General features: G+C 38.4%; 1 protein-coding gene across 4 annotated transcripts in view; it reads right to left on the reverse strand.

The window, feature by feature from the left end:
* The window catches only part of ASTN1 (astrotactin 1), a 494,085-nt gene that overhangs the window by 32,415 nt on the left and 444,125 nt on the right, over window positions 1–17,545 (reverse strand). For all 4 annotated transcript variants that reach the window (XM_074222108.1, XM_074222107.1, XM_074222106.1 and 1 more), the window contains exon 17: window positions 1,281–1,549. In XM_074222108.1, coding sequence (XP_074078209.1) covers window positions 1,281–1,549 — 269 coding nt within the window. The remainder of the gene's footprint in view (window positions 1–1,280; window positions 1,550–17,545) is intronic.

The raw sequence follows: 17,545 nt of genomic DNA on the forward strand, positions 1-17,545 counted from the left end.
GACAGAAAGACAGAGACAGACAGAGACACAGAGACCGAAAGAAAGGAGGAAAAGAGAGAAGAAAGGAGAGCAGGGGAGATTGAAAAAGGAGAGGGGGGAGGGCAAGAATAGAGAAAAGAGGAGAGTAGGAGAGAGGAAGATAGCATTATCTATATCTAGGACTTTGGAAACTACTATAGTAAAAGTGCACACAAAGCTCCCCTGTCATTTGTTTTAAAAGGTGAAGACTGTCTTAGTGTCTGGCAAGAGTTCAGGGGAATGAATGCTGAGCCTAAGACAAACTGTCTTGTTTCTTCAGGCTGACCTTGAGGTGTAGCTTCCCCACAAGCTCTCCCCTCCAAATGATCCTTAGATACTTACTAACAGCTAGATGCTGCTCTTGACAAGTCATTCTACATCTTTATGGAATCTTTAATGTCTTCAAACATCCCTTCCAGCTCTAAGTCTTTGATTTGAAGTCATTCTTCTCAGAAAGACTGATCAAGGAGGAGGTGTGAGTGGGGGTAGGTAGAGGGAAGATGAGAACCTCTTGGAATACCCTTTGCCAAGTTTTCCCAAGTTCCCCAACTCTGAATGAGAATTCAACAATTTTTCCCTTGAATTATTAGACACAGAGAATATTATCACACACAGTAGCTGAGACCAAATAATTCAGTGACAGCATAAGACAGAAAGGCTATTAGGATCTTCTCTTGGAGACCAAGAGTGATAAAACGGAGAATCTTACAAGTCGCAATGATGCTGTCAATGAAATCTGACTCAAGTGGACAGGTGCCAGATGGCCATAGTCACATCTCTGTATACTAGTCAGGTTCAGAGTTATTAAAGGAAATTTGTTCCACTCCCATGCCAATGGTCCAATGTGAATGAGGAAAGATACTGAGTTGACCTGTCCATGCCCCATCACTTAGAATCTTGCAGATATTTAATTTCATTCCTGAGAGAGGACTGGGAACACCCACTTTCTGCTTTGCCTTTATTCTCTTTGTCTGCCTTTTCTTTCTAGGTCTATGGGTTAAAAAAAAAAAAAAACTGTGCCATAATTTCAGGTGTGCTAATCCCTGAATATCCAATTGGACTACAGTAGGTGGTATGAATGAACTAATTAAATTTGATATGCAAACATGCAAACCCATGCAAATCAAGTCCTCAGATTAACTAAAATATTCTAATAGCTTTAGTCTACTGTGGAGCTCTACTGTGTCCTGTCAGTTTTTGAACCCATCTGTGAAATCCCCTGTTGTGTTTTCATTGGGAGCTGACAGCCTTGGGTCCCTCACCCGCTGTGTCTGGTTGTTAGTAACCAATTCATAGATGGGAGCTGCCTTGGTAACCTCCAGAAGAATTGGCTCAGCAGGCAAATCAGGGCTGGCAGTCACATGGCACAGTGGACAAGACGAGGGGCATCGGCCTCTACTCTGGCATTCCATTCGGACTCCAGCCGCCATGCGCTTGGTGCCTGACTCAGACAGGCTGGCAATATATTCTGGAAATGTAAGTACTTTAGGGTCTCGTTCTCGCTCCTCTGATTCATCTGAGGGGGAATTGCCTGCCAAAGGAAAACAAAAAAGAAAGATGGTGAAATTGGGAGGAAACACAGAAGCAGACAAAGACTTGAAACACCACTAAATATTATACATTCTATTTTCCCCTCAGTTGGGGATAAAGAGTTAATCCTTGATCATGAAAGAATATATCCTGGAGGGGCAGCTAGTTGGTGTAATGGTTAGAGCACCAGGCCTGAAGTGAGGAAGACGGGAGTTCAAATTCAGAAATGTAACACTTACTTAGTTGTGTGGCCTTGGGCAAGTCACTTAACCCCATTAACCTTGCAAAAAAAATTAAGAAAAAGAATATATCCCGGAGGAGGTATGTACAAGAGTAGGCACTTCCAATTTTAATGAGGAAATCCACTCTACAAATCACTCGCCAAGTTAGCAATGGGTTGTCAAGGGTAAGAAGATTAGCCTACAGCCTTACTTCCAAGTTAGCTCCGTTTTGGTATCATCAAATCATTTGGCCCGTTCCTATGAGTGGTAAAGGGAAAGAAACTTTGTAGGTGAACTCAGGGAAGTTCAGGAATGAGCAGCTTGCTTCTCTGATAGCACATTCATGCCAGAAAATAAATTGGCATTTCTATGCTTTAGTGTTAGACAATGGTAGAAAGATGGGGGAAATGCTTTTTGAGTAGGTAGAGAGTATTGTGCAAAAAAAAAAAATAAATACCCTGCCACTCTTGGCTGAGAGATGAAAAACAAGTTGGGAAGTTCCAATTCCATTTTCGATGGAGACATTCACCATCGAGCTGGACACGGTACAGAATTCATCAAACAACATACCCCTTCCAAAGACATTATCCATTGGTGTTGCTATTCTAGTCTCCTACGCACTTTGATAGAAAAAAAGTTTGAAGAGAAAGTTTTTGAGAATAAAATTGCTGTACATCAAAAAAAAAAGTCCTGAATCCTTTCAGAAAGAATATGGGCTCTATTAGGAAGCCTTAACTGTTACTGTCAGTTAAAATGATCTTCTGGGGGCAATGGGCAGCATTTTAATATGCATGCTAGTGTTCTCCCATTTTTCAAGCATCCCTGGAAAACTGACAGATTAAATCTTTGAGGAGTGGGGGAGGGCAATAGATGGAGGGAGGGTCTTTAAAGGAACTCAGCAATATCTATATGATAGTTTTATCCCCTTTCCATTAGTGGAAAGTTCTTCAAAGCTTTCTTCTAGCTCATTCTATTCATTATTCAACATGTATCTCCCCAAGTATATGTGATTATCCCTCACACAGCAAAGCAGTTAAAAATGAACTCTGATGATTACTCTTAGAGGAAAAGGCTTCAGTTTTCATTCCTGACCCTTGTGACCTAAATCCAATTTCTTAACCACCCCGGGCCTCAATTTCCAATTCTGTAAAATTAAGAAAATATTTAGATCACAAGGTCTCTGAGATCTTTTGGGGATACATTATCCTATACTCACTTGTGCCTCCTTTGGAAGTTTTTCCTTACTTTTCTTGCGGTTAATACCCAGATCTAATCACTTTGTGTTTGTTTTGTATATAGCCTGTATTAATTTGCTTTGCTCTTGTTATAATCCCTCAGTAGAAAGTAAGTTTCCTGAGATTGAGGCAACCTCACTTTTGTCTTTGCACTTCCATTATTTGTCACAGAGTCCATTACATAGCTCGATGAATGCCTGGTCAATTTTGATCAATGTATAGTATGGAAACAATGTAAAGATTATCAGACTGCCTTCTGTGGGGGGGAGAAGTAAATGGGGGAGAAATTCTAAAATCCAAAACATTACAAAAAAGATAGGTATGTTGTATATAATTAGAAAACAAATAAAATATTTATATTAAATAACAAATAAATGCTTGCTGAGTGCTCAGTTGATTGAATGATCATTACTCCTGTTTACATTCCAACTGACATCTCTGTACCTCTGGTGTGTCCTATGCTACAATTGTTTTTTATACTTGCTTCCATGTCTTAAAAACTCTCCTAGCTCCCATCAATACTTCCCTCAAGTGTTCCCTTCTCTGAGATCCTGAATCCCTCAAGGATTAGTGCCTCTTCCAATTATGTACTTCTTTTGAATGTATTTTGTATTTATTTATCTGTGTACCTAAATTTCACCTCCAGAGGAATATATAAGGGTAGAGACTATTTTGTGTGTATAGCATACCTATTATAGTGCCTCTATCCATCCATCCATCCACCCACCCACCCATCCATCCATCCATCCATCTATGATCTATCTTTCTATCTATCTATCTTATCTCTCACTCTCTAATATAGTATGGTAAACATTTGAAATAATGACTATTAAATTAAAATCTATTGGAAAAACCACAATTCACCTGCATACTAGTTTCTGAATTTTACATTCTTTACTGGACTAGATATCTCCACCTCTAAACTAGGGAATAGGAGCTACCAGGTACAATTGTCTACACAACTCATTTTTTATTGTGTTTGACCATACTGCTTAGTAATGTATATAAAAAAGAGCTGAAGGTCATATGAATCAAGAAAAGCTCTGTAAAGTCTTAAATGGTAAAACCAAAGGTGATTCTATTACAAAGGAGGCAATACCACCTGTATCAACTTTCCAGAACCCTTGGAGGGATTTCAGACTGAGTGGATATGTCTTTACAGAGTTGGAGTTTCACTCTGTAGACCTTTAGGAAGTAGAATCCTTAACCCTGAGACTAATTCTTGTCCAGCTACACTCTGGACTTAGCTGTTCATCCTAGAGCCTTGCTCCATCCCTGGAATTCACACATTGGAAGTACCCTCCACTCCTCCCTGCAGCCTCTCTCACTGATTGGATGACTGCGCCCAGAGCCTCCATTTAAGAAAGGTGTCCTGGGGGTGGCTAGGTGGTACAGTGGATAGAGCCCCCACCTTGGAGTCAGGAGTACCTGAGTTCAAATCTGACCTCAGACACTTAATAATTACCTAGCTGTGTGGCCTTGAACAAGCCACTTAACCCCATTTGCCTTGCAAAAAAAAAACCCCTAAAAAAAATGTCCTGATCTGCCAGGTTTCCTTCCTCTCCAGGATGTATTCTCTAGTATACCCCTAAACAAAGGAACTTCATCCTTTCTATCTCCCAATCCCTTTGCAGTTCCCTTTTATGGTTTCTATCCCTCCTCTAGGAAGTAAATCCCTTAAAGGTATTCCCAGAGATGAGTACTAGATCATAGTAAGCACTTAATAAATAATGGTTGTCAATTGAATGACTGATTGATCCCTATCTACCTTCCCCTATCAGTCCACCATACCTTTGGGTCTCTTCCAAACCCAACTGTCAGCATTCCATGATTTCTGTTGAGAGGATTATAACCACTGACCAGGAATAAGCAACCAAAATGGATGAAATCTCTGAGGACTCCCAAAGATCTGTTTCTATGCCATTGTTCTTTGTAACAAAGAGAAAGGAAGAAGAGAAATTTGAACACAGAGAATCAGGGAGTACTTCTTTCAGAGCCAAGGTTTCAAAAATGTCTCCAAGTAACTCAAGAGGCTCTTAGTGGATGCTGGAACTCTACATAACAAGTTGCATTTCAGTATCAACTCATAATCCTGTTTATTAGAAATATGTTCAACAAGAGAGTGGCTACCTTGAAAATGACCACTAGATGGCACTCTCAAGCCTAAAATAGCTTGAGAACAATGGCCATGAAGGTGAAAGAGATTGCAATGTGACCATCTCAAAATATCACTTATATGACACATAAATAAATAGAAGAAAACATTCTAGTTTATTTTTTCCATTATAGGAAAGTGTTGGATGAAATCATTGGCTGGGACTTGCAGTAGTATAGGATAGTTGTGCTAAAATCATATAGAAATGGGGGCAGCTAAACAATATAAAGTGGGCAGCTAAGTGGTTCAATGGATAGAACTCTGGACCTGGTCTGAAGAAGCCTCATCTTCATGACACAGCTAACTACTGTGTGACAATGGGCAAATCACTTAACCTTGTTTGTCTCGGTTTCCTTATGTGTGAAATGAGCTGGAGAAAGAAATGGCAAACCATTCCTGTATCTTTGCCAAAAAAAAATCCCAAATAGCATCATAAAGAGCCAGATATTACTGAACCACAAGAATAATACTACATGGGATCCCTGTGGGCAACATAATGCTTTAAAAATTCTATATTTCATTTACCATATTATGTTTCCATGTGTTTTTTAAAATTCATTTTACTATTTCCCAATTCTATTTTAATCTGGGTTTGAATCCTAGCTAGATGTAATGGACTTAAAGATTTAGAGGAGGAAGGGATCTAAGAGGTCATCTGGTCCAACTTTCACACCCATTAGTGAGGAAACTGTGGCAGAAGTGACTTGTTTAAGATCACTTGAAGAATGGGTATTTAAACCCATTTACCATCTCTAAATTCAGCACTTGTCATTCCCTCCTTCTGGAACTTTGGGCAAACCTCTGCCCTTTCTGAGTCTCAGTTGCTCCAACTATAAAATGTATGAGGAGAGGATGATCTCAAAGAAACCTGAATATATTGTCTAATTCTGAATCTTTGACTCTAGAAAATGCTGAAAATGAAAAGAGAGACACAAATATGGGGGAAAGGGAGGGAAGTCAAGGCACTGATTCTGGAGTCAGAGGAACCTCAAATCCCATCTCTCACACTAACTTTGTGACTTTGGGCTAATCACTTAACATTTCTGAAACCTCAGTTTCCCCAAATATACAATAAGTTCAACTGGACTCAGGTGTTATTAGCTTGAGGTTCATGAATTTGTCTTTTTTTCCAAATATACTGTGATAATAGTACTGCAATATGGTTGATTTCCTTTTTATTTCTAGGTCATGCATTTAAAACCATTATTCTAAGTGTGGGTCTTTAGATTTCAATAGACAATGGAGTCCATGGGGGTCCATGACACAAGTAAGACAAAGAACTCTTATGGTCTTTCATTTCTACATCAATAAAAAGATTCTACAATCTTCCGACCTCTCTCTTTCTCTCTCTCTTCTCTCTCTTTCTCTCTCTCTCTCTCTCTCTCTCTCACACACGCACACACACACACACACACACACTTTCTCCATATATGTGTGTGTGTGTGTGTATCTGTATCTGTCTTTCTCTATATACATATATCTACATCTATATCTATATCTATCTTGGTCTCTCTGTCTCTGTCTCTGTCTCTGTCTCTGTCTCTGTCTCTCTCTCTCTCTCCCCCTCCATACATATATATATATATATATATATATATATATATATACATATATATATATTATGTATACACACATATATAGTCTGTCTCTGTCTCTATATACATATATCTTTAACTCTCTCTCTGTATATATATATATATATATATATATATATATATATATCTTGTTCTCTCTGTCTCTCTGTCTCTCTCTGTCTCTCTCTGTCTCTCTCTCTCTGTCTCTCTCTGTCTCTCTCTCTCTCTCTCTCTCTCTCTCTCTCTCTCTCTCTCTCTGCCTGATTGTCTCTGTCTCTGCCTGTCTCTCCTCCTCGTCCTGAGGGTGCACAGCGGTGCTGTGACCACTAGGCGACACTGCGACAACAGGCACGCTGCAGCAGGCCTGCATTTCCAATTCCCCTCCGAGCCCCCAGCTTTCCATCATTAACACTTGTAATTGCTATTAAACATTTGAGGGGACTCTCGCTCGATGATGTCTACTGGCTGTCACAATTAAAATCAAGAAGCACTTAATCCTTCTCAATTCCTTTAATCCTTAGAAAGGTTGGAGGGCCCGGGAGGGCTTGCTTCCTTCTTCCTCATTTCCCCTATTTAATTCTGCTGCTCCAGAAAGCACTCTGGGACATATGGAAAGAAAATTAGCCCAAATGACCACTGTCCCATCCACTTCCCTAGTCTGCCCAGGATGGCTCTGTCTGACATCTAGGGAAAGCCACTGTCTCTGTGGCAGAGGCCACTCCCATAGGCTCCAGTAGAAAATGGACAAGCATGGGGATGCCCAAGCAGGGCGGTCAGCAGGAGTTCTAGAAATCATTACAGAGACAAACAGGATCTGTTCCACAAAGGTGGTGCAGGGGAGATACTGCTGGAATCAAGAATGCTTGAGTTCAAATCCTTCCTCAGACATTGACTAGTCACTTAATTTATCTTCACCTCAGTTTCCTCATTTGTAAAATGGTAATACTAGTGCACACCTCCCGTGGTTATTGTGAGGATAAACTGAAATATGTGTAAAGTGGATTATGCACTTTAAAGCATAATGGAAATGCTAGTTGCTTTGAGATGCTGCTGCTGCTTCAGGTACGGTTTGGATTACATCAGTTCTGAGTTCCTTTTCAACCCTTAGATTCTGTTATTCGTGGTATCAGTCAAGTGAAATAGTAATAGTCTGAGCCCAAAAGCTCCTGGATAGGCTGAGACGGGAGAGTAGCCTCGATGACCTCTCAGATACCTACCAACTCTGAGATTCTATGGCTGAATGAATTTTCACATTTCTTTTGAATTTACTCTCTTTATTGGAAGAATCCGGAGAAAGGTTCTAGCAAAGAGACATCCCAGATTACAAGGGCTATAGGAAGACAATTAAATGACCTTGGCACTCTGAGGCCTACTTCAGATCCCAGAGATTCTGTAAAACTGTACAGTAATTCCAACTCTCCTCCTTCTGCCCTGATCATATCAAATCTCTTAACTTTTGTCTCTCTTTTCTTTTTCTCCTGTATTTCTCTCTTGAAATTCACAGTATCAAAAGGTAATAACAACTTGAAAAGTAGCTTCCTAAAGATTAGAATTGACCAAGTCACCTCCAAGTGCAGCATTCCTATCCAGGTCTAGCCCCTAGCCTGCCAGGACAGATGGTGAGATTCATTAAATTACACCAAGAGGAAAACATTCAGGCTAAACACACAACATTGACCTCCCTCCAGTTCTTCAAAAATAACAGATTGTCTCTACCCTCTTTGCCTTTGTATTAACAGGATGCCATGATGACTGGAATGCTCTACCTCCTCACCTAACTCTTTGTTTCCTAAATTTCACTCAAAACTCAGCTCAAAAGAATCCTTCTCCAATTCTTTCACATGCTAAAATTTCATTGTCTCTCAGATTACTTTTCATTTTCTCTGTCACTGTGTCTGCCTCTGCCTCTATGTCCTCTCTCTTTTTCTCTGTCACACAATCTCTTTTCTATTTTTCTCTATATCTAAATTTATATTTTTTTATGTATGTACATAGCTGTTCACATTTTCTCTCCATTAAACTGGAAACTTCTTAAGGGCAGGGGCTGTCTAGTACTTTCTTTGACATCTAGGGAAAGTCACTGTCTCTGTGGTAGAGGAGTAATGTATCTGTCATGATACATGATACTCATGTATCAGAGCATGATAAACCCTTAAAAAGTTTTTCCCCTTTTCTAGTATTTTAATTTTTTTAATTTTAGAAATGTTTTATTTATTTTCAGTTTTACAGTTTTTGCCCCAATCTTGCTTCCCTTCCCCACCCCATCCCCAGAAGGCAGTTTGTTAAGTCTTTACATCATTCCCATAGTATATGTTGATCTAAGTTGAATGTGATGAGAAAGAAATCATATCCTTAAGGAAGAAACATACAGTATGAGATATAGCAGAATAGGACAAATTTTAAAAATTAAATTAAAGGTATGTAGAAAGTCTCTGGTCTTTGTTCAAACTCCACAATTCTTTCTCAGGATACAGATGGCATTCTCCAGCACAGATATCCCAAAATTGTGCCTGATTGTTGCACTGAGCAAGTTGCTGTACAATGTTGTACAATGGGTGTACAATGTTCTTCTGCTTCTGTTCATCTCACTCAGCATCAGTTCCCCAATTGATAGGCATTCCCTTAGTTTATATTTCTTTTCCACCACAAAGAGCTGCTATGAACATTTTTATACAAGTGATGCTTTTACCCTTTTTCATAATCTCTTCAGGGTATAGACCCAGTAGTGGTATTGCTGTATCAAGAGGTATACACATTTTTGTTGCCTTTTGGGCATAATTCCAAATTGCTCTCCAGAAAGGCTGGATGAGTTCACAGCTCCACAAACAATGTATTAGTGTCCCAGATTTTCCACATCCCTTCCAACATTGATCATTGTCCTTTCTGGTCATATTGGCCAGTCTGAGAGGTAGGAGGTGGTATCTCAGAGATGTTTTAATTTGCATTTCTCTAATAATTAGTGATTTAGAATTATTTTTCATATGACTATGGATTGCTTGGATTTCCTTATCTGTAAATTGCCTTTGCATACCCTTTGACCATTTGTCAATTGGGGAAATGGTTTGTCTTATTTTTAAAAAAAATTTATTCAGTTTTCTGTATATTTTAGAGATGAGTCCTTTGTCAGAAACACTATTCATAAAAATTGTTTCCCAATTTAATATATTTCTTTTGATCTTGGTTACAATGGTTTTGTCTGTGCAAAAGCTTTTTAATTTAATGTAATCAAAATTATCTAGTTTGTTTGTAATAATGTTCTCCATCTCTTCCTGGGTCATAAACTGCTTCCCTTTCCATAGATCTGACAGATAAGCTACTACTTGACCTTCTAGTTTGCTTATAATATTATTTTTTATGTCTAGATTCTGTATCTGTTTTGATCTTATCTTGGTATAGGGTATGAGATGTTGGTCTAATCTAAGGTTCTTCCATACAAACTTCCAATTTTCCCAGCAGTTTTTATCAAAGAGAGAGTTTTTATTATTCAAATGTCATGATACTTAACTGTTAACAGCAATGATAGCATTCAGACAATAACTTTAAAAAAAGTATAGCACTTTACAAAGAAAAAGAAACAATCTGCTATCAAGTTACTATAAATAAAAGGCACTTGTTTTTGATTAAATAATTCTTTTTCAGAGTACATTGGAAGGGTGTCCCCAGTAGACTAGTACAGAGTGACCATAATGGTTTCATCAATGGTCAAAAATTTACCATTGCTCTTCTCTAGGTATTAAAGATATATGCATATTGATCTATCTAAAGACAGTATTATATTGATACCATAAAGGCTACTAGCTAACACATATACAAGGTATGTTTGAGAGCTCAAAGGATGCTGCAGAAGTAGAGACATATTCTAGAAGTTTCTGAGGCAAACTACTTTTTCCTGACTTAAAAACTGTAAATGACAGTCAGTCTAACAAACATTTATTAAGTAGCTGCTAGTCTTCAGGTGCTACATGTACTAAGCCCTAGGGATACAAAGAGAATTAAAAGACAGTCCCTGTGCTCAAGGAGTCTTCAGTCAAAATGTTTTGACTTTCCTTAGTGACTGTTTTCCCTAAAGAAATGTGTGTGTGTGTGTGTGTGTGTATGTGGCTTATATGTATCTGATATATTCGCTGGTTGATGTAGTAGAAGTTTTATGGTAAAATAAAAAAGAGTAATGTATCTGGAATCAGAAAAACTGGTTTGGAAATCTAGTTCTTACATGTACAAGTTAGGTGTCTTGTGGCAATTTGCTGGATCTCTCTTGCCTTCATTTCCCACATAAAAATTTTGGAAAGCATTGAGATTCTGGTGGCATCTGGTGAGCTCAGACTCTGGGGAGTTACTTAAAGAACAGAGCAGCATAGAGCCAAGGGTGGCAAACTGACATTGTCCTAGTGCTGAAGCCATTTCCAACCGTATCATACTGAAGAGTATCTCGAAGGTGGAAGATCTGAGAAGAAAGACCATACCACCAATTGTCTATCAACAGACAGGTTTGGCTATATTGCACAGTCGAATTCTGTATCCAGATATTGCATGCTGGCTAGATGATGATAAGGAAGGAAGGGAAACTAGTTCAAAGCCAAGAAACTCCCATAGCATCCAGAGCATCACCAGCAGTCCTGCTTCTTATCAATCAGACCATGGGGTGGAATGATTTTTGTAGAGGCAAGTGAGAAGGAGGCCTTGAACAGCAGACCTCTCACTATAATAAATGTGATTATGTGACTCATGCCATCAGTTAGTTGGTTGGCCAGTGTGGTCCTCTTCAATAACAAAGGACAAGTAGTATTAAAAATTGAAAGGGCTGAACCAGAATTTGAACATGGGTTCAAATTCCAGTTCTGTTTCTTGCTCTCCATAGAAGTCACTTCAACATTATGGGACTCAGTTTTCTCATTTGTAAAACAGGGGGATTGAATTAGATGACCTCTGAGCTCCCTTTCAGTTCTGGGAATATATTCCTTCCTCACCTCCACATCTTAGAATCCCTAAGGAACAATACTGTTTCCTAGATGACTCCCAGTTCCCTATCTACATGTATCCCTCCCTCATATGCAATATCTCTTTTTTGCTTATGTTATCTACTTAGTTTACTTAAGTTTTTCAGTATCTCCCCCTTTTGTATTTCTAGCATTTAACATAATACCCCACAAATATTAATAATAATAATAAATAATAATAATAATAATAATAATAATGATATTTGTCATTCATTTTTGAGGAAGACCACAACATCAGGGAGGTGATGCCATGACAAGCACATGAATTGGATTGGAATGAAGGGGGCTGTGCTAAGTCACCAGTCTCATCTTCTCCTTCAGAACCATCTGGGTCCAGTGACCAGATATGAATAAGGATAATTGGAGATGGTCCTGGATGCAGGGTTATCAGGGTCAAGTCTTGCCCAAGGTCAAACAGTTAGCAAGTGGCAAGTGTCTGAGGTCAGATTTGAACTCCCATCCTCCTGAATCCAAATCCAATACTCTACCCATTGTGCCAACTAGCTACCCTCATATACAGAGTAGGTATTCAATAAATGCTTGTTAATTGGTTGAACATATAATCTGAATATATTGTTAGCATAATGTCTAGCACATACATAGTAGGTACTCAAAAATGCTTGGCAATTAGTTGAAATATAACCTGAACTTATTGAACTACCATGTTCATAGTAATACTTTAAAAAGGCTTTTCAATTGGTATAATCTGAATTTATGGTGTGAACTGGTCATTAGATGTGTTGGTATGTGTTCAAGAGAAAGAGAAAGTTCCCCCTTTGGGAATGTCTTATGCAGTTGGCTTTGCTGAACTATGTCTAGAGCAATGAAGGATAAATGATATCTCAGTTGGACCTACAGAAGTTTAGCAATAAAGTACAAATGAAGATGATTTGAAGATAACCTAAAACAAATAAGGATAAAGTGAACAGTCAATTTGATATCCTGAATTCCACCCCTAAAGGAGCTTGAATTCTTAGCCAGCCTTGGATCAGAGTATCAGTTCCCAACTCTCAGTCATCAGAAGGTTGGGCACGAGGCAAAGATTATTTAGCTCACTGAATTCTACTCTGTAGTCTCAACACACACAGAAATCAGTGATCACAGGATGAAAATTGAACACTGTCAGATATAAAGGGTAAAAATTCAAAGCAAGAGTTATATTTCCCTAAAGATAGGCATCAAAGCAGTAAATAGGGTGAGGTGTTAAGTTTTTTCTAATGATCTATAAATATAGAAATTAGCCTTTGTTTTTAATAAAGAATGTCAAATCTCCTTCAGAAGATACAGTGCAGAACAATGGAATCAGTACTGGATTTGGACTCAAGGAATCTTGGTTCTATTTATTAGGGATGTGAACTTGGGCAAGTGACTTAATTTCTCTGAGTCTCATTTCCTTCATCTATGAAATGAGATGATTTGGCTACTTGACCTCTAAGGTCCCATGTTGCTTGTCCTTCATTTTTAAGGAGGATCCATGATATCATAATTGATGACTTGCTTATGAATTAAATTTAAGTGAGGCAGAGTTGCACAGTCTTAAGCCTGGTGCTATCCTCCCGAGTCATCAAAGTCCAGTGGCAAGACAAAAGTTGGGATAACTGGCAAGAGATGACCTTGGCATCTTTGATGCCTCATCAGGTATTAAGCTCCTACTTCAGTCATCTCCATGGCAGTTGGAACAAATTGTTCCAATCTGTCCATTCTACCAGTGGGAAGTTAACACATACTTGGGGTAGACAATACCCAGACTCACCAGGTTTGAGGCCTATAGGTTACCTTGAAGCTAGAAAGTTAAAGGCGTAATCCCTCTGCTGAGATGGTTTACCACCATATGGCCACAGCTTTGTGGAAGCACAGGTGAGAGTTGGGTGAAGTTGAACAACAAAGGTGAATGAGCAGCCCAGAAAAGAGCTCAGCAAACCCTCATGCTAGTTCTCCTCAACTCCCATGAATGAATGAATGAATGAAAAAACATTTATATATCAAGCATATAAAAGTGAAGGCTGTCCTTGCCCTCAAGGAGATAGTAAATTTAAAACTGTGGTCTTACTATACCTCACTGAAGAATATTTTGGTTTGGAAAATTGCTGGAATGGTGAATGACTGGAGCCCTAAGGCTGTTGGTGGAGCAATGATTGAGTTCATTTGGGTATGGTTCTAGAAATGGAAAGGGGCTGGGGAATAAACAGGAAAACACATGCCAGCTGGTAAGATGGTTCTAAATCTATGATCTTACAATCTTCTCCCCTTCCATATTTGCTTGTTGACATTGTGGGTCTACCATTAACTACCAACTCTACCATGAAGCCTTCCCTTGATCCTTTCTCATCTGATCTAAGGACCCTTCATACTCCCCTTCCAAATGGATATTTCTAATTCTTATCATAGCTTCTTATTTTATGATGTACAAGTTTTATCACTTCACTTTGCCAGCTATAAAGCATAAGTGTCACTTATTATGATTGTTATTACTAAGCTGAAAGACATAGAGGGAAGAGATTATCTAATTTACCCTTGTCTACCTTGCCATCTCCTCCTCTTTCCCGACCCCCCTCCCAATATATTACACAAAGAGATAAGGGCTAGACTAATAATTTTTCTGATAGAAGAAATTCCCTGTAAGAACTCTCTCCATTAATGCAGACTGACAGCTTCTCTGCCACTAAATGTCTTAGACAATAACCTAGCCTAAAGCCCTGTGGGAAGCTGAGCTGCCCAGTCACACAGCTGGGTCAGGAACAAGATTCACCCATCTCTCCCTGGTTGTGACGCCTACTCTCTACCCACTAAAGCATGCTATTCTCTTATAATGCATAATACATGCTAAGTAAATGTTCCTTGAATGAACAAATAAATGTGAGTAGAAGAAAAGCTCTGCCTTCACTTATTATCCCCTTTCCTTTCTTATATTCCTCTAAGGATTTAATGACTTTTTTTTTTCAGAAAGTGAGACATTGGGACAAAGCAGGAAAAAGTGCTTGGCAATGCAAATAGTGATCTTTCTGAAATATAGTGAGTAAATGTAGCTGCACACATGTGGGGGGAAACAGTGAACTAAATTCAGAGTTGCAATTAGCACATGGCAACTGGGGTTTTGCCCCATCATGCTGATATAGCAAGCAGATGCTTCCTTCCATCAGCAGTCATGCAATATGGACAAGAGAGGTACCAAAGAGAAGGGAAGAAAACATGGTTTGGGGACTATTGTTGTCCTGGGGAAAGGAACTGCAGTCCTACTCCCAGTCTTGGAATAAGGATCTTGTGGGTCATCAGTTCATGGAGATGAGGACCATCTTTTCTCAATACAAATACTCCTTACTGGGAAAGATCATCCATATACAGCCTGCCCTGATGATATTTATCAGTCTCAGGATGGTTTAGGATTTCTGTCTCCCCCCTGCCACTAGCAATGAATCCACCCCATTTGCTAGAATTCTCTGTTATAACTTTGTCTAGGGCTAACCTTTATCTTACATGGATTGATAAGTTATTTTCTGAATAAAAGAGAGTAGTGTAGTGTGAAGAATAGAAAAATTGATGTCGGTCCTAGAGTGCTGACAAATGAATCTCAGGACAAAGAATAATGAAGGTTTTGCATAGATTTCAGGGACCCAGGAACTTACTGGAAGAAAAATTTCATCTTTATTTTATTAAATTTCATTTTATTTATTTATTCATTAAATTTAGCATTCCCTTCTATTATAAATTTTTAAGGAGAAAACTTTATTCTTTGAAGAGAATTCATCAGTTTTACTAGATGCAGAGAGTCCCCATCTTTCTCTCTGTATGTCTGTGTCTGTCTCTCTCTCTGTTTCTCTCTCTGTCTCTCTGACATATACACATACATACACACACACACACACACACCTAATTTAAGCTAAAAGAGATCCTATTGACCATTGAGTTCAATTCCCTCATTGTACAGATAAAAAAAACTGAGGCACAGAGAAATTAGGTAGTCAAAGCACACAGGATTTGAATTCAGGTATTCCTTACTCCAACTTTGGCATTCTAACTACTATGAAACTTGGCTGTTTAACAAACTTATTTTTTTCAGTGATTCTGCTTTGGTAAAAAGAAAGAATAGATAAGAAAACACAATATGGACAGTCAATTGCATTGATTTTGCTAAGTGGCAGTAGGACATGATTGTATCTATAGTCTTACAGTTTCTGTGTTGAAGGGGAAGGCAACAGAAGAAGCACCTGGCTGAGTTAAGCTTCTCTGGGTTTTTGACAGTGAGTTTGGAGGCTTCATAAGTGTTAAGAGATTGGGATTCAATATCTCACCCTAACATCTACAGGCAAAACAATTGAGGGTTAGATAAGAACAACCAAAAGGAAAGACTATAGAAATCTCTGTCTTTTGCAATTATTCTATTCTATCTACTGTCAGTCTTCTCCTAGATACTGAACTCACTCTTCCTCATGGTGGCCTTATATCTTTCTTTGAGAATTACTAATGCTTATAAACTTGAAGTTTCAGTATAATATAATCATGACAAATTGCACTATGACACAAGATGGAATAGTGGGAAGTATTCTGAACCCACTGGAATCAAGAAGTACTGAGTTCAAATCCTTCCTCCAACAGATCCTATGAGGCATAGAGCAAATAATTTAATTTATCTCAGACTCAATTTCTTTATCAGTCAAAGGAAAGGTAATAATATCCAATTTATAGAGTTGTTGTGAGGACAGACAAAATGAGATAATATTTGTAAAGAGTTTTGCAATCCTTAAAATACTATATAAATATTAGTTATTATTATTCTTATTTTTATAGTAGTTACTATCTTGTTCTCTTCATCTTAGTTTGATTGATTTCAAAGACAAAAGGTCCTGAGATATGATTGGGTGGTCAGGATTCTATATCAGAAGCTCACTATCTTTCAGAGGGTAAAATATAGCAAAATACCAGTGTTATAGAAACAGATTTCAAAATATCATGAGAATACTAGAGATAAACTGCTGTAGGAACAGCACTGTGCTAGACAAAACTGTTATCCCAAATTATCCAGATATAAAATATCTAATGGCTGTCATCATCTAATCTAGCAACATAAAATAAAAGCTTTCAAAATGTAGAACTTTAACAGGAAATTCCACATCCTATGGATCAAATTTAGAACTAAAGGGACATTAGAGACCATTAGAATCCCTCATTCTGCAGATCAGGAAAGTAAGGCTAAAAAATGTTAAGTGATCTGTGTAGGGTCATAAAAGGACTAAATGTCTGATGCTGGATTTGAATTGAAGTCTTCCTAACTCAAACTCAGCACACTGTCTACTGCTCTACCTACAAACAGAATAAAATGCAAATACTCTACATTAAATTTTTGTTAATGGAATTGTCTGGAGGATGCTTTCAGTGAGCCCACAATTTACCTCAAGACTTATTCAATTACCAAAAAAGCTCAGGTTATCAGATCAGACACAGACAAATAATGGAATAGCAACTTGTCCCTAGACAAGCTTCATGTGAGATACCTTATATCAAATACAAGATGAAAAGACCAGGGTAACAAAAATAAAGGTGGTGGGCACTGCTAAATATAAGGCAATGCTTATATTGAGATAGCAGGGGTCAGAGTTCCACTCCTCATTGATTTGATGAGATTCCCAATTACCTTAATGGTATTATAGGGTATGAACCTTTGTTTGGAAGTACCTCCCCATGTAGAGTATAGGCACACACCTACTAGTGCCTTGCTGAGACTGTCCAGAGCCCTCACAATGGGTTTTCAATAACTGGCAATACCTCCAAGTTTTAGAAGGATGGATTTGTTGTAGGGGCTCACTTTGTACTAACCAAT

This window comes from Macrotis lagotis, chromosome 2 (genome assembly GCF_037893015.1).
Source record: "Macrotis lagotis isolate mMagLag1 chromosome 2, bilby.v1.9.chrom.fasta, whole genome shotgun sequence".
In the NCBI taxonomy this organism is placed as follows: domain Eukaryota; kingdom Metazoa; phylum Chordata; class Mammalia; order Peramelemorphia; family Peramelidae; genus Macrotis; species Macrotis lagotis.